Source organism: Epinephelus lanceolatus, chromosome 23 (genome assembly GCF_041903045.1).
Source record: "Epinephelus lanceolatus isolate andai-2023 chromosome 23, ASM4190304v1, whole genome shotgun sequence".
Classification (NCBI taxonomy): Eukaryota; Metazoa; Chordata; class Actinopteri; order Perciformes; family Serranidae; genus Epinephelus; species Epinephelus lanceolatus.
The window spans coordinates 18,197,666-18,224,247 of record NC_135756.1 but is presented as its reverse complement, the minus strand read 5'-3'; the positions used below and the strand labels follow the sequence as shown (position 1 = coordinate 18,224,247).

Below are 26,582 nucleotides of genomic sequence, written 5' to 3'. Positions count from 1 at the left end.
AAAAAAAACATGAAAGAATGCAGGATTACTAAAGTGAGTAACTTGATCTCTCCTCTCAGTTGGCAGCTTTGCTCGGAGACGCTCCATCATTCCTCGACGACTGTTTACAATCCTTTTTCCCGCCAGAGGACATGAAGGCTGTGCTTGAACACCACAGGAACCTCGGCCATTTTGAAGAGAAAGGTGCTGTAGCTTCACGGTTGTGTACTGTAATTGTAAACTGTAACATTAGCAACAACAGTAGCTTGACAAAATAAATGGTCAGCGCTGTTGTCTGCAAAATTAATAAGGAGATACCCAGTCCTCATTGGATAAATGCTCAGTATTTAGCCTCTTACTGTTGTTTGGTATCTTTCTGAGATAACGAGCCCCTAAGCAAAGATTATTTACTGTAGGTAGTTTTATCACACATCAGAGAAAACTACCATAAAACCGTAAAACTTCAATTGAAAGTCGAGCCACAGTTAATCACTGAGTCCCATTTATTAGCCAGGTGTGGACACACATTTAGCAAAATAAACGCAGGTCTCCATTAAAACCTTTCCCATTGCATTAAAAAACCTGCTGACATCTGCTAACATCTGGCTTTTTATTGCAATGGGATAGGTTTTAGTCAGCATTCACCCCCAGGTGCACGCACTAAGTTTAACAACTATTTAATAAACAGTTTAAAGAAAAAGTCTTCACACGTCGGCTGTCTTTCTTGAGTTTTAATAAGCATTCATGAATGGAGGGAGTCACACACATACAGCCGCATGAACAGTCAGTCAGTCAGTGAGTGCCTAGATGTTCCATGCTATCTTTATAGTTCCCAAAACACATGCATGTCAATAGTCAAAATATATGGCACTCAGGTGGTTTCTGCAGTAAGCATCCCTAAGACACAACATCTCTTGAAGCTCACAAGGACACTTGATGTGGGAGCCTCCCTGGCTCGTAACCTTTAACCTGCTTCCATCAGGCCTCTGCTGTGTCTCACACTGCTGTCACAGACGGGGTTAAATCAGCAGCACATATCATTAGGTGAGAAGTTCAGTTTCATCAAAACAAGTAACCTTATACAACATATGCAGACCACACTGTAGGTTAAATATGGTCAAATACCAGAATTTTCCATCACACCGTGTTGTTGGGTATTCTTGTTTTTGTGACCTTGCTGGCTACAAAATAAAAGTGTCCCCACCTTTTTCTGTTTAGCTTTCACTCCTTTCTCGTGACTCCTTTTCACTTGCTGCCATAAACTTTACATGGCTTTCATACTACCGCTAAGATAGGCTTCTGAAACAAGGCTCTTCCTCTGTCTGTCTCTGATGCGCCGTCTCTTAGAGCTAGATCAAATGAATGACTCGCAGTTGACATGTTATTCGATAGTCTAACATTTTGATTTTTCCCATCTTTACTTTGCATGAGTTTTGTGGAAAGGAATTAAAGGCTCATCCCATATGCCTGTGCCAAATATAGAGCGGTTGAGTTTAGTGATCCAAGCAAATAAAAGCCCTGTTAACTTAAGTTTTATGGTCATAAAACATAACATTCTAAGGTTTCAAAGAGCAGATGAAGATGCACTGAGAACAGCTCGTCATTGTTGTCTTTACATTTTGCTCAAATTGACAGTTTATTTTTGTCAGTTTGTGTCTGAACCCAAGCTGGGGTCTAATTAACCGTATTTTTCCCAACTGTAGATCCTGGATTATTACCCATGGATGACTGCATCCTCTCCTCCCTGTCTCTGCCTCCTGGGACCAAACCTGTCACAAACACCACCTCATCCTCACCTGCTCTCGAAGACTCAAACCCTCCGGAGCACGAAGGACGTCTCGACACTCCCTTCAACACGAGCTGCCTGGAGAGGGCGATCAGGAGGAGCTCTGAGACTCTGAGACAAACGCTGAGGGAGACGAGAGACTCTGGCAGCTGGCAGCTGCAGGGGAGAGGCGTAAACATTTCTCAGGAGAGAAAAGCGCAAAACTCAGTCAGTGCACGACCATGTGATGAAACCATAGACCTCACCACGCCTAATGAGACTGCGGACAGGGATTCAGTAGCCAGTGACAACAGCCAAAGCTTGAGAGGAGCGCCGGTTCTCAGGAAGAGGAAGCTGAGCGGAGGTGTGGACATTCCCTTGAAACAACCTGTGGAGGCAACGGCTTTCTTGTAAGATCACCAGAAATGTTTTGGTCATTTGTCAAACGAACTTGAGTTAGAACCAAGCAGGGCAGGTGTGAAAGCACCTTTAGACTTACTTTTATTTTGAGGCACAAATATCTTAAGTGGCACCAGTAAGACTTTCTGAGTTGTCTTAGTTCGTTTTATTTTTGGGGGCCAAAAATGTCTCCTTAGTAAAGTTAGCCAATCCCAGATCTAGACTGAAATATCGCAACAACCATTTGATGGATATCATCCATGAAATTCGCTTTAGATATCAAAGTTTTCACTTACTCTGTGAAATATTCCAACATATCCTTGATGGATTTGCACAAAATTTTGTTTATCTGATACAGAATTTAAATCCTAAGTATTATTAGTTAACGTGTGCATCCTCAATTTCTGGTGTACAAAATACCAGTAGATGAAAAATGTATTCATTTTGGGCTGCACATTTGCTGTCTGTGCTTTTTATATGTGGTTGCCAGTGATGGCAGCCATAGTTCAAGCTCAGAATGGTTGCCATTGGCAATCTTGAAACTGTAACTGTTGAGCCCTGCGTCTATTGTTCCCAGACAATGAAGTCTAATGACTTTAGTGATCCCCGACTTTTCATGAAGCACCATCATCAGGTTAAATGTTGAATTTGTCCATTACCCAATACCTGCAAAACCACTGACTTTCCCATCAACCTCAGCTGCAGTTGTTTAAGGCTGATTAACTATAAACTATTTGGATTAGATAAGAAAAAAAAGCGTGTTAACCAATCTGTCAATTTAATATTTTGTGTGTTTTTTCCACCTCTGCAGGGATTCATCAGTGGATGATGAGAATTCAGGAGAATCTCCACTTATCTCCATATGGGGAGAATATACAGGTTTGTACAGTTTATGTGTGGATCAGTGGATATTTCCGTACATCAGTTCAGTTCACTCATTTCATTAAGTTTTTTTTATTTCTGTGTCATGCTAAATATTTAGCCTATCCCACATACAAGACACTGTTATGCCATGTACATCTTCCAGTCTTGCATCTATAAAGCATGTGGGGAAAAAATGGTCTTACTAAACAAAGCAGTATACTGTTCACAATAAAAAAAGACAGTTGAAAACTGACAAGCTTTTGGTTTTTGACGAACTCCTGCCGTATCATCTCAGACTCTCAGGAAGGTTCTTTCCCAGTTGTGACGGACACAAAAGTCCCCTGGTCGGACGAGGAGACGCTCAATCTTCTCGACATCTGGGGGAAGGACTCGGTGCAGCGGGCGTTGAAGGGCTGCTTGAAAAACCGCCACATATTCACGCAGATTGCTCAGAGGATGACGGAGAGAGGCTACATGAGAACGGTGGAGCAGTGCCAGACCAGGATCAAGCGGCTGAAGAAAAGCTTCCGCCAGAACAACAAGTGGGTGTTAAACCGAATTGTTGTCCATCTCTGCTTGTTCGTCTGTCCAGTGATTGAAATTTGTCAGATAACTGTATGTCCTACTTTGGACGCCGTAGCTATAATTTGTGAAATGATACAGAAAAATGCCCATTTCCTTCCTCTTTTATCTGACCCCAGAGGGAACTCCAAGCTGGAATATAAATTCTATGAGCAGCTGAAGCGGATACTCGGCTCCTCGGCTCCCTCGGCTGTTCCCGAGGTCACCTATGATGTCGAAGAGGTCATCGATGAAGACGAGTCCCAAGACGGAGATGACGACTTGCAGTTTCTTGGTCATACGAGCCGACTGGAAATTGGTACAATGTCATTTTTGAAATTTATTGTAGGGCTGCAACAGAAAATAATGAAGAATACCTGTTATAATTTCCTACAGCCCAATTTTATATCTTTATGATGGCTTATTTGATTCATCCAACAGTCCAAATCTAAAATATAATCACCTTGCTGTCATATATGGCAAAGAAAAGCATCAAATCCTCACAGTGAGGAAGCTGAAACTATCCCTTTAATTATAATATACAGTTATATTAAAATGGCAAATTCTAGTAAAATTATCACACTTGACAAACAACGTGATTTTATATTTTTATTCAAGGAACCAGAAGCGTTCCGTGGACAGACGTTGAGACATTGACCCTCATCAACACGTGGGGCGAAGACAAGATGCAGCAGGAGCTGAGAGGAATGCACCGAACAGGACACATCTTCTCCATCATTTCCAACAAGATGGCCGCCCAGGGCTTCTCCCGCACACCAGAGCAGTGCCAAACAAGGCTCAAAAGGCTGAAATCAAACTTCAGGCAGTGCTACCAAAACAAGTATGTTTGCTCACAGAAAGACAGAGTGAAAGGAAAAGTTTGTGATATTTGTTTAGTTACAGTATCTGTCTGTTCTTTTTTAATCTGTCAATATAGCTTGAAGGGACACGAGCAAGTTGAGTGCAAGTTTTACAATGAGCTGGGAAGAATTTTAGTGAAGGACTTCCAATCAGTGCCGCAGCTGGAGGAAATGCCAGGAGAGCCGGAGGAGACAGAATTTCCCTCCTACTCCCATCAGGATATCGGTAAACTCTAATGTTGTGTGCTGAAAGCGGGGGATGTGGGGAGGGAGCTCTGATAACAAGCGGAGGTGTTTTTGATCACACTACACTACGTCACCCTGACTCCTAATCATTATACACTCAGCAATATCCTGTAAAACAAGATATAGGAAATATATAGAAACCTTTAAATGTTTTTTGGTGCCTTAGATGCAGCTGAATTAGAATTGAATTCAAAGTAAAAAGCTTCAGATTGTACAGTATACCTGTACATTTAGATTTTACACTGCGTACAACAAGTTCTTTCTGTCAAATGCAGTTAAAATACTCTCCCTATATGGAGGACAAAAGCTGTCAAAATCGATAAATAATACATAATTGATTCAATGAATAAATTCATATGCCAATAAATGTACCCAAAAAAATATTGACATGAATTAATTGATAAATAGTGACATAAATGGTTATTTATGCTGTAATTAGCTTTTTTATTTATTTACCATTGTATTAATTCCCCTATCTATATACTTTCCTATTTATTTATTTATTTTTATTTGTTTTATTACATTTTATTAATTACATTTTTTGCATTGATTTTTTTTAAATGTATTTTTAATTTATTTCTTAAGTTTTAGATATATTTATTAATTAATTAATTCACTCTTATTAATTTTAATTTTGGCATTAATGTTTTATTTATTTAAAATTATTTTTAGATTTATTTATTCATTTATATATTATTTTACCTTTGCATTTTTCCCCTTAATTTCTCTCCCCTTTTGGCACATTTAATGGCATATTAATTGATTTATTGTGTCATTTATTTATTTATGTATCTTTTATTTTGGCAGCTTCTGTCCTTTATATTTATCTCTGTTTATCTCACTAAAGTTTACAACCAGCCTGCTCCATATTTCATAACTGCTGTACTGCCGACAGCATATCTTTTCAGATCAGTCCTGTTCTTGTTGTCTTTTTATTTAATTAAGTAATTATTTAGTTAATTTAAGTTGTGCGTCATGACGGCAAAAAGAAAAGTAGGAACAGTAGCAGTCTTCAACAAGTGTAGTTTTGTAAAACATTAAAAAAGAAACGTGTTTAAGATGATAAACATGTATGATCTGCATCAAGAGGTCATAGACCACAATATTTAAACACCATATGTATCGTCATTCAAATTACTTATAATGATTCAATGGAACTTTAATGGCACCTTTATTGTTCCAAACATTTAGCTCAACATCATAATCAGAACAATAACACAACTGCAGGAGCAGTGTGGCTAATATTAATAGTAGTGAAGTGACCACTGAATAGATGATGGCAGAATAAGATTAATAAAGTTAATAAATAAAGTTTTGAATTTTCTGTTTGTGTCTCTTCAGATTCTACAGTGGGTGTTCAGGAAGAGAGCAGGAAAGTCCCCTGGTCTGACAAAGAGACCATCATCCTTCTGGAGATCTGGGGAGACCCACAGGTAGAGGACAACATTATAATACACATATGTAGTTATGCCTTTAAAGCTGGAGTGTGGAACGTTTGTCTCCCCCCTCTGGCAGTAAGAGTCATTACACAAACACAGTCAACAAGTGCCTGCAGAAGAGCTTGCTGCATCTCTACCTTTCTTTTTTCTCTTTAATCGTCCTCTGAACTCCAAGTGTCTTTATTTAAACTTTGCATTTTGCATCTTTTCCACCATGGCTTCTGTCAGAGGTCTAATCATAACCTTGAGCTTATAATCATGTAGCATGTTTTTGTTCCTTCTGTTCAAAAGCAAAGTGAAAAGTATTCAATCTTAAACTAGAGGTTTCATGTGCATGATATCTTCATTCAGGTCCAGCAGAGCATGAGACGCTACCCGCACAACGGTCACATTTTTACTGAGATATCCGAGAAGCTCAGCGCCAACGGCTACTCCCGTACCGCAGGGCAGTGCCACACCAGGATCAAACGGCTGAAAGCCAGCTATCGGCAGTGTCGGGAAAACATGAGGTGAGTCCTACATGTGAATATTAATTTTGTATTCTGTACCGTAGGTGGGACGTGTCTGTGTTAATACAACTGTCTTTCCTGTCTGCAGCTCATCTGGGACTGACAGAGTCGACTTTAAGTTCTATGATCTGTTGGAACAAATCCTGGACAAGCAGCCGTCGACGTCCTCCACTGTGGTGACGGACTCCATCGAAATATCAGAGGACTCCAACGGTGAATCTGTGACTGAAGCAGGTAAAAATCTGCTCATCAGCTCGTGGGTAAAAAGGCAGTACTTTCTCAAATCAAAATCCTTCCTCAGGCCAGCTGTGCTAGATCTTTACCCACACTGGTTACTTCTCTAATAAAGACAATGCAGTCCTTTAAAATTCAATGTGAAAAAGGTTTACTGTGAGTCCTTAAAGATTAGGCACAATAAACTGAATTGGTCCTGGGAGCAGACTGACTGGTCTCAGTGTTACCTTCATCTTTATGCTGCTCACATTCCCCTCCTCTTGTGGGCCTTGTTGGCAGAGCTCTGTTGTTACGCCCTCTGATCACTGCTCCCTACTCTTCCCACCATCGTTTCTCAAACCCAGAACACTGTGACATCACCTGAGTGCACACACCAACTTTAGTACAGATGGCAAACACATTAGTGTCTCAGAATTTGCAAGGGAACTGCTTGTCGAGCTTCATGAATGTCCTAATTATGGACTCGTGCATTTTATATTGAGCATTTTAAATTATGAATGTAATTTTGAATTATAAATACTACTGTATGGGAGTGAATGAGCCTCGATATACTTAAAGCATTCCCTGTGAACTGTTTCTGAACATGTGACAGTTACGGGATAATGGTAAATGCTAAAAGTCCTTTGCACACTTAGTCCGTTTTTTTTTTTCCAGATGCGTTTTTTTTTCCCTCATGCGAAAAAAAATCATTACATCATTACTGTCTTGTCGCAGTTGTGTCCTGCCGCCACATTTTCTTCACTGTTCCTTGGTCAAACGTCTCTAAAGGCTCTGACGGATTGAACCTGTTTTGCAAATTGTAATGACGGACAAGCGTTTTGGACTCACAGCTTATTTTTTTCCATTTATTTTTAGACATGCGACAAAGACATGGACGAAGAAAACGGACTCAGTGTGCAAAGCCCTTCACACAACTAGAAAAGAGTAACAGAGTTGCACAGAAGGTTCTCTCTAAAGGTAACTGACAGTAGCTAGCATTAGCCACCAAAATAAGCTACTGCTCACGCCAAATCGCGTCTATAATTTTTCCAGCCCACTCTAGATGAGGCTGTGCCCACTTCCTTGTGACGAAGGCAAGCTGCTAGACGTCAGGTCCGATGACTGGCTGCCAGCCTACTGCTGTGGCACACAGCAAGTCGGGTGCTGCTGGCTCAAAGAGGCGCGTATAGCTGGATGCCCTTTGAAATGGCACAGCTTGAGGTCATCAATGTCTTTGAACACCGCCCTTGCCGAAAAACACTGAAGAACTCTACCCATCACATTCCTCTCCTTAGAGCCAGGATGTTGGGTTTTGAAGGTAAACTTTGCTGATTTTCAACTCCCTCTGTCATCACAGTTTGGAGTCTAGCTGATGAGCCGGGAGCTGGTGGCATCATGGCGGCACAGGGGGAAGCCAAACACCATTTATCAGGACACACTGCAATGACAGAGCTGGTTGTTAAGGGGGGAAAAAAGCTGTCCTTGAACTACCCATATCACTACTTTACAAGTTAGTGCAGCTGTCATACTTCCCGGAGATGGACCTTGGGTGGCTGTAGCAACTCAAATTTAGCCAGCGCAAACACCAGGGCCTAGGGTCTGATCTTGAACCACTCCCCACCGAATCAGCAAACTTTACAGCTTTGTAGTCTCCAAAGGATGGGGAGTGGATCGGAGGGACCGTAGGGTGGGCTAGCCAGCTGACAGCCAATCATCAAGCCTTGATATCTGGCAGCCTGCTTCGTCATGCGTCAGGTTTCATCTACATTGGGTTAGAAAAACAATAGCAGCACCCAGATCAAGACAGGCTAGCTCCCAAAAGAGTGTTTTAAGTCAAACAAGGCTGCGTTTTATTGCTTATTAGAGTTACATTACATTTGTAAGAGGAATCATTTTGATATACGTTCTCCTAAAAGTGAAAGTCTTGCTTTAATGCATCACATAACTCATAACATCTTCGAAACTGCACTTGACAATTCGATGTTTCTATGCCTTAGAAAGACAAATCAAATTTCTCAGCCGTAACGACAGTACCTTGTGAAACTGTACATTCATACCTAAACGGGTACAGACAGTGATTCGTGCTGTGTTTCTGCTGTAAGATGGAGACATCAGCATGCCGACAGAAAAACTGACAACTAGCTCGTGGTCAGACGAGGAGACCCTGGCGCTTATCGAGATCTGGGGCGACGAAGACGTTCAGAGGGCGCTGAGGGGTTTCGTCCACAACGGACACGTTTACGCTGACATAGGGGAGAGAATGCACGACCTTGGCTACTCGAAGACCGCCGAGCAGTGTCGCTGGAAAGTCAAGTCACTGAGGACGAATTTTCGACAGTGCTACGACAGGAAGAAGTGAGATCAACCTTTCTATCAGTTTGTCTGTTTGCAAATATAATCCACAGTGACGCTAACAGTTCATATTTACGTCTTTTCACGCCTTCTAGATGTGGAAGAAGAGTTGATTACAGATTCTATAACCAGCTGGAGCAAATACTCGGACAGGAGGCGGTTTCTATTGATGAGTATGATGAAAGAGACGAACAACCAGATCAGGATCCAGGTACACTGACTGTCTTTCATTCATGTATTCACACAGCATCCAATCAGTCGTCCTTACTGCTGCATCCTCATATGAAACAGGTGCAGATGGTGTGAACACATCGTGGACGGAGCAGGAGACGGCAGCTCTCGTGGAGATTTGGGCTGCAGACGACGTGCAGCACAGCCTGAAAACCTGCGTCCGCAATGGGCACATATTCGCCGACATGTCGGAGAAGATGGCCGCCATGGGATACATGAGGACGGCGGAGCAGTGCCACTCCCGGATCAAACGGTTGAAGAAGACTTACAGGCGCTACTGCAACAGCCGGAGGTAAACTGGATGAGTGATTGTTTGTCAGAGAGTAAAACCTTTTCAATTCAAATCAAAGCCGCCATTTTCACAGCAGCAGACTTTCACAGCTCGCTTTTGATTTTCCAGAAGTGGAGGACGGCCCACTGTGTTCCGATACTTCCACCTCCTGGCCCCAGTGCTCGGTGATGACTCTGTGTGCGCTGATGTGGACACTACTGTTGCTGACACCACCCTGCAACCCCTCATGGACAAGGATCCTGAAATATGTAGGTTCAAATATGACCTGTGTCATACCATGTAGATTTTAAAGATGAACACCCAATAATAAATCTGTTGTTCTTCCACGTAGACGAGCAGCCCTCAGCCAGCCACCTCCTGGCCGACCTGAGCAGGAAGATGCCCTGGTCGGACCAGGAGACTCGCACCCTGCTGGAGATCTGGGGTGAAGACAACGTGCAGCTCACTCTGAGAGGCTGCCTGAAGAACCGTCACGTGTTTGAGTACATCTCTGAGAAGATGAGCGACGGAGGGTTCATCAGGACCTCAGAGCAGTGCTACACACGCATTAAGCGCCTTAAACATGGCTTCCTCCACGAAAAGTCCGTGATGACAAAACTATGATTCCTTTCTCTTCTAAACACATTTATAATGTATTTTATTGGAACTGATAACTGGTAACTTTGGTGTTTTCCTACCTGGACTCTATTTTCTCATGTTTTTGTGTGTGACTGACCAAGGGAAACAAGAATTTTTGAAACTGAACCAATAATGAGTGAGAGGCTCCACCAGCAGGAGCAAAACAGGCTGCAATGTAACCACTCAGGACATGTTTGCACTGTCAGTTTACGTCCACTAAAAGTGCTTGTTTTTGCCACTGACACAGAAACAGCCCTGACATCACTTTCACAAAACCACAACATTTTTTTGTGAGTTTTGTTTTGTTTCTACCGACTTTGAATGAAGTGTGTTTTACGATGTAAAATTAAGGCCAAAACACACCACCAAAACAAACGTCACACGTCAGAAAATACAGCCTATTATTTTCAGTGTACAACCCCAGACTGGCGGCGGCTAGATGCGCATGGGTGCTCACGGCACTTATTTAACCCTCGCCACCCCCAGAATTAAATGCATTTATCCCCCACTCACTCTCTGCTTGTACATATCAGCTCCCATAGCAGCTCTTCTACTCTGCTCCTGTGGCAGCTTGACACCTTTCCTCACCATGGATGCATAAAGAGGACTCTGTAGCTGTTGCTGTGTCTCGTGTGACAAAGAATGGATGAGGAGAGAATCGTTGAGGTTGAGCTAAATGACTCACAATCCCACCATTATAAAGACAATGGCCAAAAAGATATTGCCTGGTGAGTCATAGCTCTTCAGGTGCAAAATAAAGTTTAATTAGGGGCTGTCCACACGTGATTTTGAGCTAACGCAGAAGTGGAAGAGGTACAGATCTTTTAGTAAAAGTAGTAATAACTTTGTGTGGTCGTCTGTTAGCAAGCCGCTATGTGACGCGTGTGGTGTGTGCTATGGGGTGGCAGTTGATGCGTGCCAGTGCCAGTGTTTTCAGCTTCACTGTTAGTTCAACTGGAGTCTGGTGGAATTGGCGATAGCGATTTTGGGGCTGTTTATGGTTAAACAAAAATCATCTTACTCTTTACCGTTGTAGGGATCCTTTCCATATTGTAATTAGACACTTAAAAAAAATCTGAGCCTGTCAGTGACAAAAACAAACACTTATAGTGGATGTAATTGACAGTGCACCATTTCCCCAAGTGGTGACATTGCAGCCTGTTTTGCAGCTGCTACAATGCTCTCTCTCAATACTGGACCAATTTCAAAAACTGTTGTTGCCATGACTGACTTAGACACAAAAACATGGGAAAATATGGTCCAGTGTGAAAAATACTGAACTTGCCCTTTAACAGCCAGCATCATGAGGCAATTTTAGTTGGTTAGATCGATGTCAAACAAAATGTTCTACATCTCATGTTTGCTCTTTATCAGACAGTAGTCGATCAATACAACAGACCACATAATGTTGGAAATTGAACAGTTTTTGTTGTAAAAATTGCTCTGCATTGTTATATTGTGGTGGAAAATATTTGGGATCTAACAGGCTAACTGTCAGTGTTTTTTTTCTTTAAATTCAGGGAGGATTATAAATTCTTCAATGAGATGGATGGAATCTTCAGGAAGGAGCTGAAAGTGGACGACACAGTCGCAGACACGCCAGTCATGGATGAACCAGAAGAGGTGCCTCAGAAGAAAGGTGAAACGTGCTGCATCATACTAACTGTAATACATTTATAACAGCTGTCATAGCAGCAGATGTTGCAGCGGTAGCATCAAGTGACAGTCAAGCTGTCATGTCTCAGTTATTTAGTTTTTATCATCACAAGTTGAATCAAAACAAAACATAAGACAAAATAAATTAGTCTCAGGACCAAAGTCAAAGCACATGAGATACAGTTTGATAAACATATCGCAGAAGAAGAAGAAGAAAAAAAAAAACATACGCGATTCATTAGAGGAGAATCTCCAGTTTTCCTTAAAGTTCTAGTTAAGGTTTCCTCAAAATAAAACCGGTTGCTCAAAATACTATTAAGTCTTCTCCTTAAGGTTTCCTTAAAATGTTCACTTAAGTATTTGCGGTCTTCACTTGCCTGGTCTTATAATTAAGGAATCCCGGCTGCTACACAAAAGACATTAGCAACCACAGCAAAGTAAAAAAACTTAAGGTACCTCTGACTCTCTCTTAACTGCAACACGACTGAGTTTATGGTGATAAATTACAAAAAATAACACACCTGAGAAGAGTGCTTGCGACCAGGAGAACCCGATGGATACACTTTTGATTTTACACCATAGATTTGACTGAATTAATTTCCATTGCTAAGGTCGTTCCCATGATCATAATCCTCCAGAAGTATAATCTTTTCCTCCTCTGACCAATATAGTTTTCTTGTCTTCTTTTCTTCTGCCATCTTTTCACTATCTAACTATAAGCCAACTTTGTGAAGCGATAACAGGCATCACAAATGTGAGTCAAAGCAAATAAACAATCTCCATGGAAACTTTCACTGCTGTAAAATCTCTTTCAACGCAGTTGGTGAATTAACATTTTTCCTTAACTAAGGAAACCTTTTAAGGGATTCTGTGCAACTGTGTTAGTGGCTTAGCTAAGTAGAAATTAACCTTTAAGTGTCACACTTAAGGAGAAAACTGAAGTGGTTTTGTGTAACTGGTCCCAGCTTCTCAATGATCTTTTTTGACCCAGTGCTTTGTGTTGCATTAAAGTTTTGTATCTTATTGCACAGTCTTTTATGCTTTTGATCCTGTTTCCTGTAAATGAGTGAATGAAAAGTAGTACCATAAATACAAGTGAGCCAATGACATGAGAAAATCTCTCTTGTCCACTTGTCTATATGCCAGATAATACACATCTTTATACCAATAAAGTAGATCTACAGCTGCCAGTAGTGTTTTTCTTTTATTGTAATTCTGCAATAAAGTGTACAGATTCTTATTTTTCCCGCTCTGTTAGTTGCCTCAGGTACACAGTGGGTGGGCGACAGCTCGAAGCTGGCCTGGAGCGATGGGGAGACCGAGGCCCTCCTGGACATCTGGGGCAGCGAGGAGATCCAGGAGAACTTGAAGGGCTGCACCAAGAACAAACACATCTTCATCCAGATCTCCGAGGTCATGGCTAGCCAGGGCTACATGCGGACTCCTGAGCAGTGTCAGACCAGGATCAAGAGGCTGAGGGCCAATTTCAGACAGTTTCTAGAGGGCAGAAAGTAAGTGGCTTTGGGAAGGGGGGATGTGGCTAGATAATGGTACATGCCTAATCATCTAAACATCCTTGGAAGGGTTGGTACAGAGCAGAGTTTTTCAGCTACTCAGACAGTAGGTTACATCTATCTTTTAGAGTATGTAGTCCATTTTTCCCCCATTGTTCATCGTCTTAAGGAAAAGGTCAATCTCTGCATACAGTGAATGTCATCGAAAATTGCAGCCCAGTCGTCTTTTGATGGCAGGTTTGCCTGCAGACACTTCCATGTGATGGCTGTCTTGCTCTCAACCAAACTTACTTTACAAAGATGTTCAACCGGGGACATGAGTCTGTCTGGGATTTTGACAAAAGACCAATTGACTTCTATTCCAACAATGTTCCTTATTTCTTTGGCAATTTCTTGACAGTATGAATGGATTTTAGAGCAGCCCCAAAACATGTGAAATTGGTCTGCCATTGATTCACCACACTGCCGTCAGCGTTCATCCCAGACCTGAGAAACCTTCTGTGTAAATTTCAATTTTGGTGTCACATAATATCATATTATGTTCTTCCAGCAGAGTTCCAGACAGGATCTTGAGTTTGTAGTCCGAGTCTAAACCTCCCAAATATCATTCTGTCATCTGCAGATATCTCCAGGCCTGATTCTCTCTCCTGTTTCTGATTGACCTGGACAGTAGAGTAACTTTTGGAGTTTTGTATCTATTATATAGTCATGATACAGGATGTTGTCGTCTGTATACGTCAGTGAATATATTAATTATTATTTTTTTCTATGATTGTAAGCATTTAAAGCGGGTGTCATACATACGGCTCAAGGGCCAGAATCGGCCCGCCAAAGGATCCAGTCCGGCCCACTAGACGACTTTGCACACCTAATATTGAAGCAGTTGTGGAGGCTTGTTGTGAGATGCAGCTTTCAGGAGCAAGTTAAATGAGTACCCTCCTTCATGTGAAATGCTGCTTCAAAGGCTTTTCCACTCTGACTGGAATACATCTCTCTGAAAAATCACTTAATACTTATAGATATAGAACATTGTGCAAAACATTAGCAACCAGCAGCTTCAGACTTCTATATTTAAAACACTTCTGGTGGAACCCTTCAGCTAAGGTACGGCCAGTACTCTAGATTTGTAAATGGTTTGTAAGGTGCGGCTAACTTACCTTCCACTTTAGTTTGATGTGGTGATGCCAGCATTACTGCAAAAGAGTGGAAATGTGTGGAAAAATGCCATGACAGCGAGAAGTCGACTGGCTGAATGTGGAAAAACTGAGACATAGTGTTGTGAAAATGCACTTTTGTTCTTAAGATATCTCATGCTGTTAGTCATCTGTTATGATAAATGTTTTTAAAATGTACTTGTACTACTTTTCACTGAAAGAAAATGAAACAGTAGGTATTTCTAGGTTTTTACACAGTGGTTTTACTGATCTGGCCCACTTGAGATCAAATACGCTTAAAGCGACACTTACCTTTCTGGAAATTTTACTCTTTTCTTTGTTTAGGTTAAAATGCTATTAATAAGCTGATGGCACACTAAAATGTAAGTGAATTCCACCAGAAATAAAAACTCATAAATTTACCATTCTCGTATGGTTCTAAGAAAACTCCGACCAATCATTGCTGAGCATCCTGTCCGTCTTCACCACGTGGAGGCCTCCGACTGATGTAACCGCTCACGTAACACACAAGTTTTAAAACTTAGAGGTTGTTTTTGACTGTGCAGGACAGGTAACGTTATGTTTAGTTTGCTTCTAATATAACATATAATGTTATATGACAACACAGCATCCATTTGCTAATGGCTAACGTTAGCCTACTGTAGCGTAGCCTCTGAAACATTAACGTTATCTTCCCTGTGCGTTACCACTTACTAGTAACGTTAACGCTACTATCTAACGTTAGCACTGTAACCTTATTCCAAAACTCATCAGTCATCACTGACTCCGGTTGAGTTTTAAAACTCCGGTGTTGCATTTGTAACGTTACATTCGCCCTCCTCTTCCTTGTATCTAACGTTACCTTGCCAACACCGACGTAACGGAGGAGGGGGATGGGACTTTGGAGGGAGGCGGGAATTGTGGATGTTCAAATTTTTTCTAAGTGCTGTGTGAAAATGCAAGAAAGGTAAGAGTAGTGTTAATAAGACCCATGAACTAAAATGAGTTTGACATTCCTAATTTAAAACGTCCCAAATACTTTAAGCCAATACCATTAACTTTAGTGCGGTAAGCTGTGACACCATAATGTGCTCACTGCCTAAATCTCATATCTAGACCTAAGGTTTCAACTCGGGATCGTATGCCACTCATTTCAGTATTTTCTCATGCTTCTTAAGGTGTAACCTTTGACAGGTCTTAATCCATGACAGCTGCCTTGGTTTATTGGTTTGGTTTATACAGACAAGAATCCTAGTGATTTACCAAATATAGACTGTGCCAGTATTTCGAATTGCATTCATTCCTCGTTTCTTCATTGGCTGAATAGTGTATCTATGCTTACGTCTAAGCATGTTTCAAACTTCAACACATTTGATCAGCTGCTGCTGTACATGTTCATTTGTGGCAAAACGTTCTGTCTAATCATTTAACACGCTCTGAAATTCTGTTTCATGTTTCCAGAGGAGAAAAATCGGAGTGCAAGTTCTTTGACCAGCTGGTGCAGGTCTTTGGAAGCAAGTACATAATAAACTCTGACCCCCTGGCCGACGACACAGCCGATGGTATAGGTAAGAGGTCACACTACCGCACTGTTGTCCATCATGTTTAGAGTTATGTAGTGGTTTTATTAAGTGGGTGATGGTGAGCAGTGACAGATTCCTTTGTCTGATCCAGAGACCTGAGACTGTCCGTCATCGTGGAGTCAGATCATGAGGACGCAGCAGCTGCAGACGACGGAGGAACATCGAGAAGATAAGAACAAGGACACTGAAGCAGAAACTGTCACATCAGCAGCTGTGGTGTGCAGTTGTTTACAGATGACATTTGCCTCTGTACATACAAATACTTTTACATTCTTCATACACACTGGCTGTAGTGGTGTGTGTGTGTGTGTGCGTGTGTGTGTGCGCGTGTGTGTTTGCGTCCCTCCACCAGTGTCTTTGTATGATTTCCAATAGAGCCATGACACTAAATCCAGAAAGCTCAGGGCTCGAGGGACAAAAACCAATCTCTGATTTTGACTTGGAGGGAGTCACTTGAAACGCCGTGCTCCTCCAGAAAACATGTTTTTGCTAGCGTTGAATTATTTTGTACTTTGAATCGAAGCACACGCAAAAAGAAACACACGTAAGACCTCTGTTACCGTAAGCACTGCGCACATTTGCTTTGTTTGTTTTATTCTGTCTTTGCACTTGTTTACAGTGTTTGAAATCCGAGTTGTGAAAGTTGGATTCATGAAGCTAATTCTTATTTTTTACATCATATGAATTGATATTGTCCAGAATTATATTTATTTAAGTTATTGTTTACATATGTATTCCAAACTTTTACAGTTTTCATTGAATATGTTTCACTTCAAACTTTATTGAAGCGCATATTTTCCACAAACTTGTCGAGGTTTTGTCACACGCATTAAAAAAAATTAAAATGTTTGATTGATGATTTATTGCCGTGATTTGTTGTGTGTTGATTGCATCATTTTATTTTTGGTTTGTGTAAACAGTTCAACCACACGTCTTTAAGATGTTGATAGAACACTAAAACCATGATGGAGCATGATTTGAGCAGACGTTGAGAGATGACATTGTGAAGACAGAAGCCTGTAACACTTGAATTTATTATTCATGTGAACCTTAAAGCCTCCATGATTTCGTCAAAAAACACCGCTTTGTCAGTGATTTTGGCGTCTTAAATGCTATATCGTAGGCAACTGGACGTGCTTGAGGTTCTTGAAGACGTTTCACCTCTCATCCAAGACGCTTCTTCAGTTCTGAAGCTTCTGAAGCTCCTCTTGGATGAGAGGTGAAACGTCTTCAAGAAACTCAAGCAAGTCCAGTTGCCTACGACTTAGCACTTACGATTACAGTGAAGTGGATGACTGAGACTTGCTTAACAAGTTTGGCATCAGACACAGATGCCAAAGGCCACCTTTCACAGTGGTTTGATACACTGCCAGTTGTCCGGACAGTACATTTCGTGGCAGTATGACACATGGATGGATGGCATCAGTTGATAACATGGCGGGACAGTACCCGTCACAATGGTATGATACACCACTGGACAGCATCAGTTTGAAACGCTGCTGGTAACGACATAATATAAGGAGCTGCAAAGTCCTTACAGGGCAGGTGGGACGGGTGGTGGATGAGTCCAACAAATCCTCCACTTTCTCTCCCAGGAGCCCGATGTTCGCTTCCCATGTGAATGTAGAGCAACACAATCATGTTTTTTTCCCAACCTAACCACGTGCTTGTGTTGGACAAGAAAATAACCGACGATGTTTTACCGATGTAGCTTTATTTTGAAAAAGACTATACATCGAACGAGCAGATACTGCACATTTCCTGTGAAAACAGAAGTGTATCAGAAAAGACACAAGGCATTTAACAGCTGTAAATTGACACACCTGGTGCGTAACATATAGACAGAGTTGCGATATTTGACGAGTTGGGATGAGAACATCATGAAAATGCATGTGTTTGTGAAGGACTGAGTGTATGACTGGATAAATGAGACTTGCGCAATTTGTGGGAGACTTTATAAACAGATGTTTTGGTCTGATTTTGCTGGTAAACATGGTCACGGATCAATCAATAAATCAATATGCCATTTTCTTTAGAGGCATGCGAGAAAAACAAAGTGATCTTCATGAAATCAAGGTAATAGGGCATGACGAAACTATCTACAAATGGTCATTTTGTGGGTGAACTATACCTTTAAGTTCATGTTTAAGCGCTAGGTAATTAGTACTCTCTTTTAATGCAATAGGAAGAGCGTAGTGGGTGGCTCTGACTGAGAACGCTGTTTGCTCAGGCTTCCTACATCTGTATCGAACAGCACAGTCACCTTTAGTATATACCTTTACTGACCCGCCACGATCCATCTGCATCATGAACTGACTCACTGTGGGAGCTGCAACCCATGTACAACCTTAAAGATGAGGCCAGCTTTTGTATTCTTGTACTGTACGGCAATGGTGAGAACTATTTACCTTCAGGTCAGGTGTTTTTAGGGTCTGTTTGGAAAGGGACTCCAGCTGGTTTCAAAGGTTGCAGGAGAGAATTACAGATGTTGTCTATGAAACTTTACAACATTTACACTGCAACTTACAAATATTGCCCACTTGGTGGCGCCAGTGGATAATAAGTTACACTACAGGGACTGCAATTGTCTTGAAACTGTTTCAAAGTCATCAAGTTTGTCCCTTAAGCCCTAGTTTTGGGAAAAGACACTCAGAAACACATCAAAATAAATGTTTCTCTTTTTTCCCCGAGTGTCCCTGTGTCATCTTGTCTCACTGGAAGTCGTCTGCTGTCTCTTTAGACTGTGTCTCACGTCCTGTTGTCCATTTACAATCATGTATCAATATGCACTCAGGAGAGCTCTGTCCCAGCATCACTGACACAAACACACTCTATGTCAAACACACACTCTCAGTACACTTAAATAGACACAGAGACAAACACACATACATACACAGCTCTCAAAAGCTAGGACAGTAATTACGTGTCTAAATTTGACAGAGCGTCCAACCGCCACACTGGCTGCCTGCCAGAGTGTGTGTGTGTGTGTGTGTGTGTGTGTGTGTGAGACACTGGTGAAGACAGAGACAGGCTGGCTGGAATGTGTTGAGGGAAGGGTTATACTGAGGGTGTTGCTGCACTCAAGAACACACACACACACACACACACAAGAAGGCCGAGCAATGCCACATCACCCACCTCACCACTCGGCCCACTTTGCACACACTCTCACCCTCACACACTGTTTTCTACGCTCATATCACACAGATAATAAAGCAGAGATGCATCCACTGTGTGTGTTCTGGATAAATCAGTCCATGTAACTCAAATAATGTTGACTTTTTTGTTTGTATGTTTGTGTGCTTTTGTTGTTGTTTGTTTTGTTTTTTTAATTTCTGAGATAAAGAGAGAAGATTCTACTCTAAAAAGACTAAACTCTACTATTCAGATGATGCCAGCTAACATTTACTCAGGCTGGGTTTCCACCTGATGATGCTTATGTGTCGCATAAGGCTCAGATTGAACCACACAACACTATTCCAGCCATTCAGCAACAGGTGGCGCTCATGCTCATGCACAAGACAGTGGAAAGGCCATGGATGTTTAACGCCTCGTTTCCACACAGTTCTGTTTTATGTCCAAATCTCTGTATATTAATCATAGTACGCCCCTAGTGTTCCACACAAGGAAATGCATCTCTTTACAGATGGGTAAAAACACCTCCACAGAAATGGCATTAAAGTTTATATTTATTATCCACCACCCATGCACTCCACATGCTACACAGCTAGCATGCTACCAATGTTAGCTAAGTCAGTGGTTCCCAACTGGTCCAGCCACAGGGTCCAGATTTCTCCTTAGTCATTAGCTCAAGGTCCATACAGTTTAATATATTCAGCGTCATACTTAGTCACTCTAGAGCAGGAAATGGCACTTCAGAATAAAAGCTCTGTGCCAGAAATTCCCCGTACCTCAAAATAAAGTGTGTTTTTTTACAAACTTGGGACATTCCCGAGTCACTTGTGGTCCATTCAGAATGGACCTGCGACCCACTTTTAGTCCACGATCCACCAGTTGGGAACCACTGAGCAAATATATGTTTGGGTGGTGAGTCCAAATATCGACAGTCTTTCTTCCAAATCACTGACTCCACCTTTACGTATAGTTTTGAGGTATTTGTGCTTGACTTGAGTAGTCCAATTTTACTTCTGCTTCATTTCAGAGTGAAATGGTGTACTCACTCACAACATGTGTTTTTTTTTTTTTTTTTTTTTTCAAAATATTTTTTTGAAATTTGAATTACACATTGTCACTTTGTCAGGAAATAGAAGCATCCACATAAAGAAGAGTCGCCAAAAAATATAATATAAAATAATGTAAACTAAAATAAAATTAAATTAAATTTAAAAAAAATCAATTAAATTAGGTTAAATCAAAATAAATTTAAATAAAATTTTAAAAATTGAATTAAATTTGGAATAAATGTACATTACAAGAAAAAGAGATAATGTTTGGCCAAATTCACAATTAAGTCAGTACAGCACCTTATCCTATTGGTATTCTAAAATAAATAAGTAATTACAGGAGCCCATACATTTAAAAACCTGTCTGTTTTTACATGGAGTTCTGTCAGTATATTTTTCATTGAGTACACTCTCATTAACCTGTCTTGTGGTTGAGGTGGGGTGGGTGGAAGTGGTTTGAGCCAAGATGAAGTTTTCATTTTTTGGATCCTTAGCTCCATCAGGGATTGCTCCTAAAAAATACAACAGGTCTGATGGTAAAAAATTGTTCAAAATGATAAGTATTTCTGTATGAATCCCTTTCAAAGAAAGGCTCTCAATATGTCATCCACTGCTGTTTTCAGTGATGCTAATCATTAGCTACATGATAGCTACACTTTCTGGGCCTCCAGACTGAAGCATTTCCCAGTTTCATCATCTCCTGTCTTCCTGTGTTTTTCCATCAGCCACCTCCAGATGTAGATACGTGACAAGTTGAAGAAGAAAAGCCAGCTCAAAGTTTCATAATCAGGTATTGGACCAGGTCATGATGAGGTGATGGAGCTCTGCTTCTTCCCTCATTTGAGGTTTTGTTTAACACATCAGAATCTACCATAGTGTCTCAGTTAGGCTGATGTGGTATTCATGATTATCATACTCATCAAACCATTTAGTGGCCCTTAGTATGGGGCCTGTCATCCAGGGACAAGTCACATGCCACTGAGCAAGATGGGATGTTAATGTCACATGTATGGATGCATCACTGATCACAGCTCCCTGCTCTTTTATTCAGGTTTTGATTTGTGACTCTCTGTATATGAGTGGATCCTGCAGCCTGTAACAGAGGGGGCATGGCAGGGTTGTGCAACATGCAACTGAGTCATTCCTCCCTGAGGGCAGACATTTTCACCCTGCTTCATTACTGCAACAGGCAGGCTCACGTTCTCTCTCTATCTCTGTGTGTGTGTGTGTGTGTGTGTGTGTGTGCGCGTGTGTGTGTCCAGAGCAGATACACTCATCCTGTTATGTCCTCAAACATGCAGCTTCATGCTCTGCCCTCCACTGCAGGCGCATATGTGTGTAAGACAGAATATAACTGAGAGAGGATGGAGGGAGGTTATCGGTTAGCAGCGAGGAAATAAGACCAAATGTGAGGAAGAAAGATGGTGTGTGTGCATGTGTGTGTGTGTGTGTGTGTGTGTGTGTGTGTGTGTATGTGTAGGGAGCCTCCCTCCATTGGGGTTGTGTATGGGCTTGTTACAGCTACATTCCTCCACTCAGCTGCTTCTGAGAAGCACATTCCAGGAACAGAGAGATAGAAAGAGAAGAGAGAGTGAGTGAAAAGGAGGAAGAGAAGAAGAGAGGAAGATGAAAGAGGGGGAGGAGGAAGAGGGGAGAAAGGGAGGGGGTAAATGAGGCAAAGAGGATGGACATGAGCGAGTTATTAGGGAAGGAAATGAGAATATTAATATGATATGTAATTGATCCCTGTTGTGACCTCTCTTCTGCACGGAGAGGTCAAAGGTCAGGGTCAGATAAAGTACAGAGAAAATACACGCAGTGCTGAGAAAAGGAAGGGACAGAGAGAAAGGGGGGTGGATCCCAGGAGGCTATGCGGTCTTTTCTTAAAATATTATTCCCCATACAACCATAACACACACACACACACACACACACACACACACACACACAGTGAAGTGGAGTACTCTTTGGTGTGTGTTCATCTCTTCAGTCTGCTTGACCTGTTTCCACTGAACCGTGGAGGAAAGAAACACATCTCACCACAAACATGGACACACACATCATGATTCAGCTGCATGATTACACTCCTCTACATGTACACACACACACACACACACACACACACACACACACACACACACACACAACAGTAAATGGTAGTTTATTGGATTGTAAATAACACAAGCACATAAGATAACCTCAGAAATAAAAATTAAAACATCAGGTTTAGTTAGAACCAGTGAACTACATCTACTAACAGCCACTTTATTAGGTACGCCATGCTAGTACCCGGTTGGACCCTTTTGCCTTCAGAACTGCCTTAATTCTTGGTGGCATAGATTCAACAAGGTGCTGGAAACATTTCTCAGAGATTTTGGTCCATATTGACATGATGACATCACACAGTTGCTGCAGATTTCTCGGCTGCTGTAGCCCATCTGCTTCAAGGTTGGACGTGTTGTTGATTCAGAGATGGTCTTCTGCAGACCTTGGTTTTAACCAGTGGTTATTTGAGTTACTGTTGCCTTTCTATCATCTTGAACCAGTCTGGCTATTCTCCTCTGACCTCTTGGATAACATACTAAATACATTAGACACGTGTGCAAATCTGTTGGAGCAGCCAGAGTGGGAGACTCAGATGTGCAAATTTACCATGTGCATGGTTACTGAAGGAGCAAAACAGAGTGGAGTCTGGTTGGGACAGAAACTGTAAAGCTGGAGTTAGACAGAGGTGAGGTGTTGTAGAGAGTTATTGTTTTGGACAGGAAAGATTTCCTGTATCCTCGTGACGGCCAAGTGGAACCAGTCTGTTAGAGAAAGAGGTTGCAGCCCTAACGTCCTGTAACACACAGCTAAGGACCTGTTGACAGACTTCATGTTGCGTGTGTGTGTGTGTGTGAGAGAGAGAGCTCAAAGGTGAACACACACCCCTGTTCATATCAAAGTGTTAGCTGACTGAGTTTTAAATGGACCAATTCAGAGAGATACACTTGAGAAGAGAATAAAATAAAAGAGGGACAGAAAAGAGAAAAGGGATTACAGCGGCAAATCAGCTGTGTCCCTCACGTGTGGTGAATGAAGAGGGGACACAGACACAGACAAAAAGCAGAGACAACATAAAATATTTACTGAGGATAACAAGCAAATAAGTTTAAAGGCAAGAGCAACAAAAAGCAGTTTGTGTGTGAGAGCCTGTTGGCTCAGTGACAGCGTCCCTGCTCCTTCTCCCTCTTCCTCACACTGAATAGACGGGTTTGTTTGTTGTCACTGGTAGAACTAAAGGAAAACAATGTCACTCGATTCCCCTTCTCTCCGTGTGTGTGCTTACTGGAGGACAGTTAATCGTGCATAAGTGTCTATTGAGTTCCTGTCCCCCTCGACAGCTCTATCTAGAATACCAATTTACCATTTGTATTTTCTCCTCTTCTCTCCATCTCCATTAATCTGTCCTTCTCACCAGTTTGCCAGTGAGGCTACATTAAACTGAAATGAACTGGACACACACACACACACACACACACACACACACACACACACACAGTTACATATGCACCCTTAGTGGAAGTGTTTCATGATATTTGCTTCTATTTCTGGTCGCATCTTAATCCAGATTATATATCTGACCCATTAATCTGTTGGCTGTTAGCTGCCTCTTCACTCTGGGCTACACAAACGTAAAGATAAATTCACTGTAACCTGCTCTCTCCTGTGTCTCCTGACAGAGTTCAGATTTTTGAGACAGCGGAGCAGGTCAGTGGCTTCCCTGTGTGACTGTATATACTGTATATGTGATGCCCAACACCACGGAAAGGAGCTGAAGGAATTAGATGGAGTGCCACCTGGACCTGTTACATAACAGAGATGCTTTCACATTAATGCATCAATGATTTCATTGCAGGGGAGAATTCTCAGAGTGATGACTAAGGACAGGAAATCCTACTGCATGACACTTGCAAAAAATGGTCTAGTGATGGGCGGATGGAGTCTTTTCACAATAGTGGTTCCTTTGATTTGATACCTGTAAATTTATCAAACCAAATCGAACCTTTTGAGTTTGATACCTTTTGCGAAATACGGTCTCTTCATCCATGTTCATCCGCTTATCCGAAGCCATGTACGGGTGGCAGCAGGCCAAGCAAAGCACCCCAGACGTCCTTCTACCCAGCAAAACTTTGCAGCTCCTCCTGGGGGACCCTGAGGTGTTCCCAGGTCAGATTAGATAATCCTTCCAGCGTATTCTGGGTCTGCCCCGGGGCCTCCTACCAGTGGGATGTGTTGGGAACACCTCCAACAGGAGGCGCCCAGGAGACACCCTGATCAGATGCCCAAACCACCTCGACTGAACCCTTTCGACACGAAGGAGCAGCAGCTCTACTCCGAGCTCCCTCCAGATGTCCGAGCTCCTTACTTTATCTCTAAGGCTGAGCCCAACCACCCCACTGAGGAAACTTATTTCGGTTGCTTGTATCCTCAACCTCATTCTTTCGGTCACTGCCCAGAGCTCATGACCATAGGTAAGGGATGGGACGTAGATGGACCAGTAAATCGAAAGCTTCTCCTTCAGGCTCAGCTCCCTCTTCACCACGATGGTCCAGAACAGCACTTGTATCACTGCAGACGCCACACCAAACCGCCGATCCATCTCACGCTCCATTCTACCCTCACTCATGAACAAGACCCTGAGATACTTGAACTCCCTTACTTGAGGCAGTAACTCTCTCCCAACCTGGAGAAGACAATCCACCATTTTCCGGCACAGAACCATGGCCTCAGAGTTAGAGGTGCTGATTCTTATCCCAACCGCCTCACACTTGGCTGCAAACTGCCCCAGCGCATGATGGAAGTCACGCTGTGATGAAGCCAACAAAGCCACATCATCTGCCAAAGACAGATATGCAAATCTGAGGTCACCAAACCGCTGATAGGTTTACATGAATCAAGATCAAATATTAATTTTAATGCACTGATTCAGCATCCCACAGTGTGAAGGAAGTCTATGTAAGTTCAAAAGAGTTTGGGAGAAAATACATCTTTTCTGAAGCGTCTTGTTTCCACATTACAACCATTACAACTCAGAGCTCATGAACACAATGACGTCAGAAACACAACCATCCAAGGAGTATGTGAACGCACCATTGGCGAGGGCTAGTTGAGTCCGATTTAATCAGTCCTCGCTTGTTCATTCAGTGCCTTTGCTGCACTATGTTACAACATGTTTGGGACTGAACACACAGACATTCGACTGACTGACTCAGGTACACATCAGATATTAATATGATTAGTTCAAAAAGATCAACTCGTTCATTTTTGCCCATCATTGCTGTGGTCTAATGTCGCCTATGTAGCAACTATTTTAGGCAAATCACAGTAAGGATGTATGTAAGAGTATGAAGTTAGTCATACATTATTTTGAATCAGAAGTTACAAATCAGATATAACTCCAATGGGTAAGCTGCTAGAATAGCTTCTATTCAGGGAAATATTTGTACTGTAAAACTTCAATTAAAAGCCTAGTCCCTTTTACTAGCCTTGTATGACCACATATTTTGACAAATCAATGCCTGTCATAATTAGATGCCTGGTCTGGTTGCCAAGCAATTATTTTTTTAATAGAAGTGAACACAGTTTAGTCTATTATCTTGAACAGATTTTCCACTAAATAAAAATTGCAATACGTTTTGTTGGCATGACAGGAAAATAAAAACGTAACACAAGTTTTGTATTTGAGAAGACAGTCTTTAATAATTTAATAGACAAGTGTTGTCAATTGAGATACATGCAAGGGCGTACATTTTGCTACAACATTGGACTTCTTCCTAACCTTAACCTCGAGATCTCTTTCTGGTAGAAAGCCCATAAGGAGAATTTCTCCCAACTACTATCCAAGTTACAAATACTTTTAACAAAATGTGAGAAAAACACCTGATGACTGTGCTTATTCATGTACAGTATATGTAATTAAATGATGAAATACATTTTAAAATTGAATCAGTATGCATTAATTCATACATTTGTTATGTATGACTTTTAATTAAATTAAATTAAATTAAATTAAATTAAATCAAATTTTATTTTATCTTTTCTCATCTTATATGATCTTATTTTATTTCACTTTATTTTATTTTATTTTATTTTGATCTATTTTATTTTATTTTACTTAACT

At 41.5% G+C, this 26,582-nt stretch overlaps 1 protein-coding gene across 6 annotated transcripts in view; it reads left to right on the top strand.

Annotated features, from left to right (window-relative positions):
- LOC117249172 (uncharacterized) overlaps positions 1 to 17,094 on the top strand; it is a 40,880-nt gene extending 23,786 nt beyond the window's left edge. For 2 of the 6 annotated variants that reach the window (XM_033614606.2, XM_033614601.2), the window contains exons 6-25: positions 60 to 183; positions 1,683 to 2,154; positions 2,955 to 3,022; positions 3,303 to 3,549; positions 3,709 to 3,887; positions 4,187 to 4,409; positions 4,506 to 4,654; positions 6,016 to 6,107; positions 6,465 to 6,622; positions 6,711 to 6,856; positions 7,712 to 7,813; positions 8,938 to 9,190; positions 9,283 to 9,398; positions 9,479 to 9,710; positions 9,819 to 9,958; positions 10,042 to 10,291; positions 11,849 to 11,967; positions 13,243 to 13,495; positions 16,114 to 16,220; positions 16,327 to 17,094. In XM_033614606.2, the coding sequence (XP_033470497.2) occupies positions 60 to 183; positions 1,683 to 2,154; positions 2,955 to 3,022; positions 3,303 to 3,549; positions 3,709 to 3,887; positions 4,187 to 4,409; positions 4,506 to 4,654; positions 6,016 to 6,107; positions 6,465 to 6,622; positions 6,711 to 6,856; positions 7,712 to 7,813; positions 8,938 to 9,190; positions 9,283 to 9,398; positions 9,479 to 9,710; positions 9,819 to 9,958; positions 10,042 to 10,291; positions 11,849 to 11,967; positions 13,243 to 13,495; positions 16,114 to 16,220; positions 16,327 to 16,334 (3,438 nt within the window). In that variant the 3' untranslated portion in view covers positions 16,335 to 17,094. The remainder of the gene's footprint in view (positions 1 to 59; positions 184 to 1,682; positions 2,155 to 2,954; positions 3,023 to 3,302; positions 3,550 to 3,708; positions 3,888 to 4,186; positions 4,410 to 4,505; positions 4,655 to 6,015; positions 6,108 to 6,464; positions 6,623 to 6,710; positions 6,857 to 7,711; positions 7,814 to 8,937; positions 9,191 to 9,282; positions 9,399 to 9,478; positions 9,711 to 9,818; positions 9,959 to 10,041; positions 10,292 to 11,848; positions 11,968 to 13,242; positions 13,496 to 16,113; positions 16,221 to 16,326) is intronic. The other 4 variants (XM_033614604.2, XM_078165010.1, XM_078165012.1 and 1 more) reach the window with 4 other exon arrangements.
- The last annotated feature ends 9,488 nt before the right edge of the window (positions 17,095 to 26,582 follow it).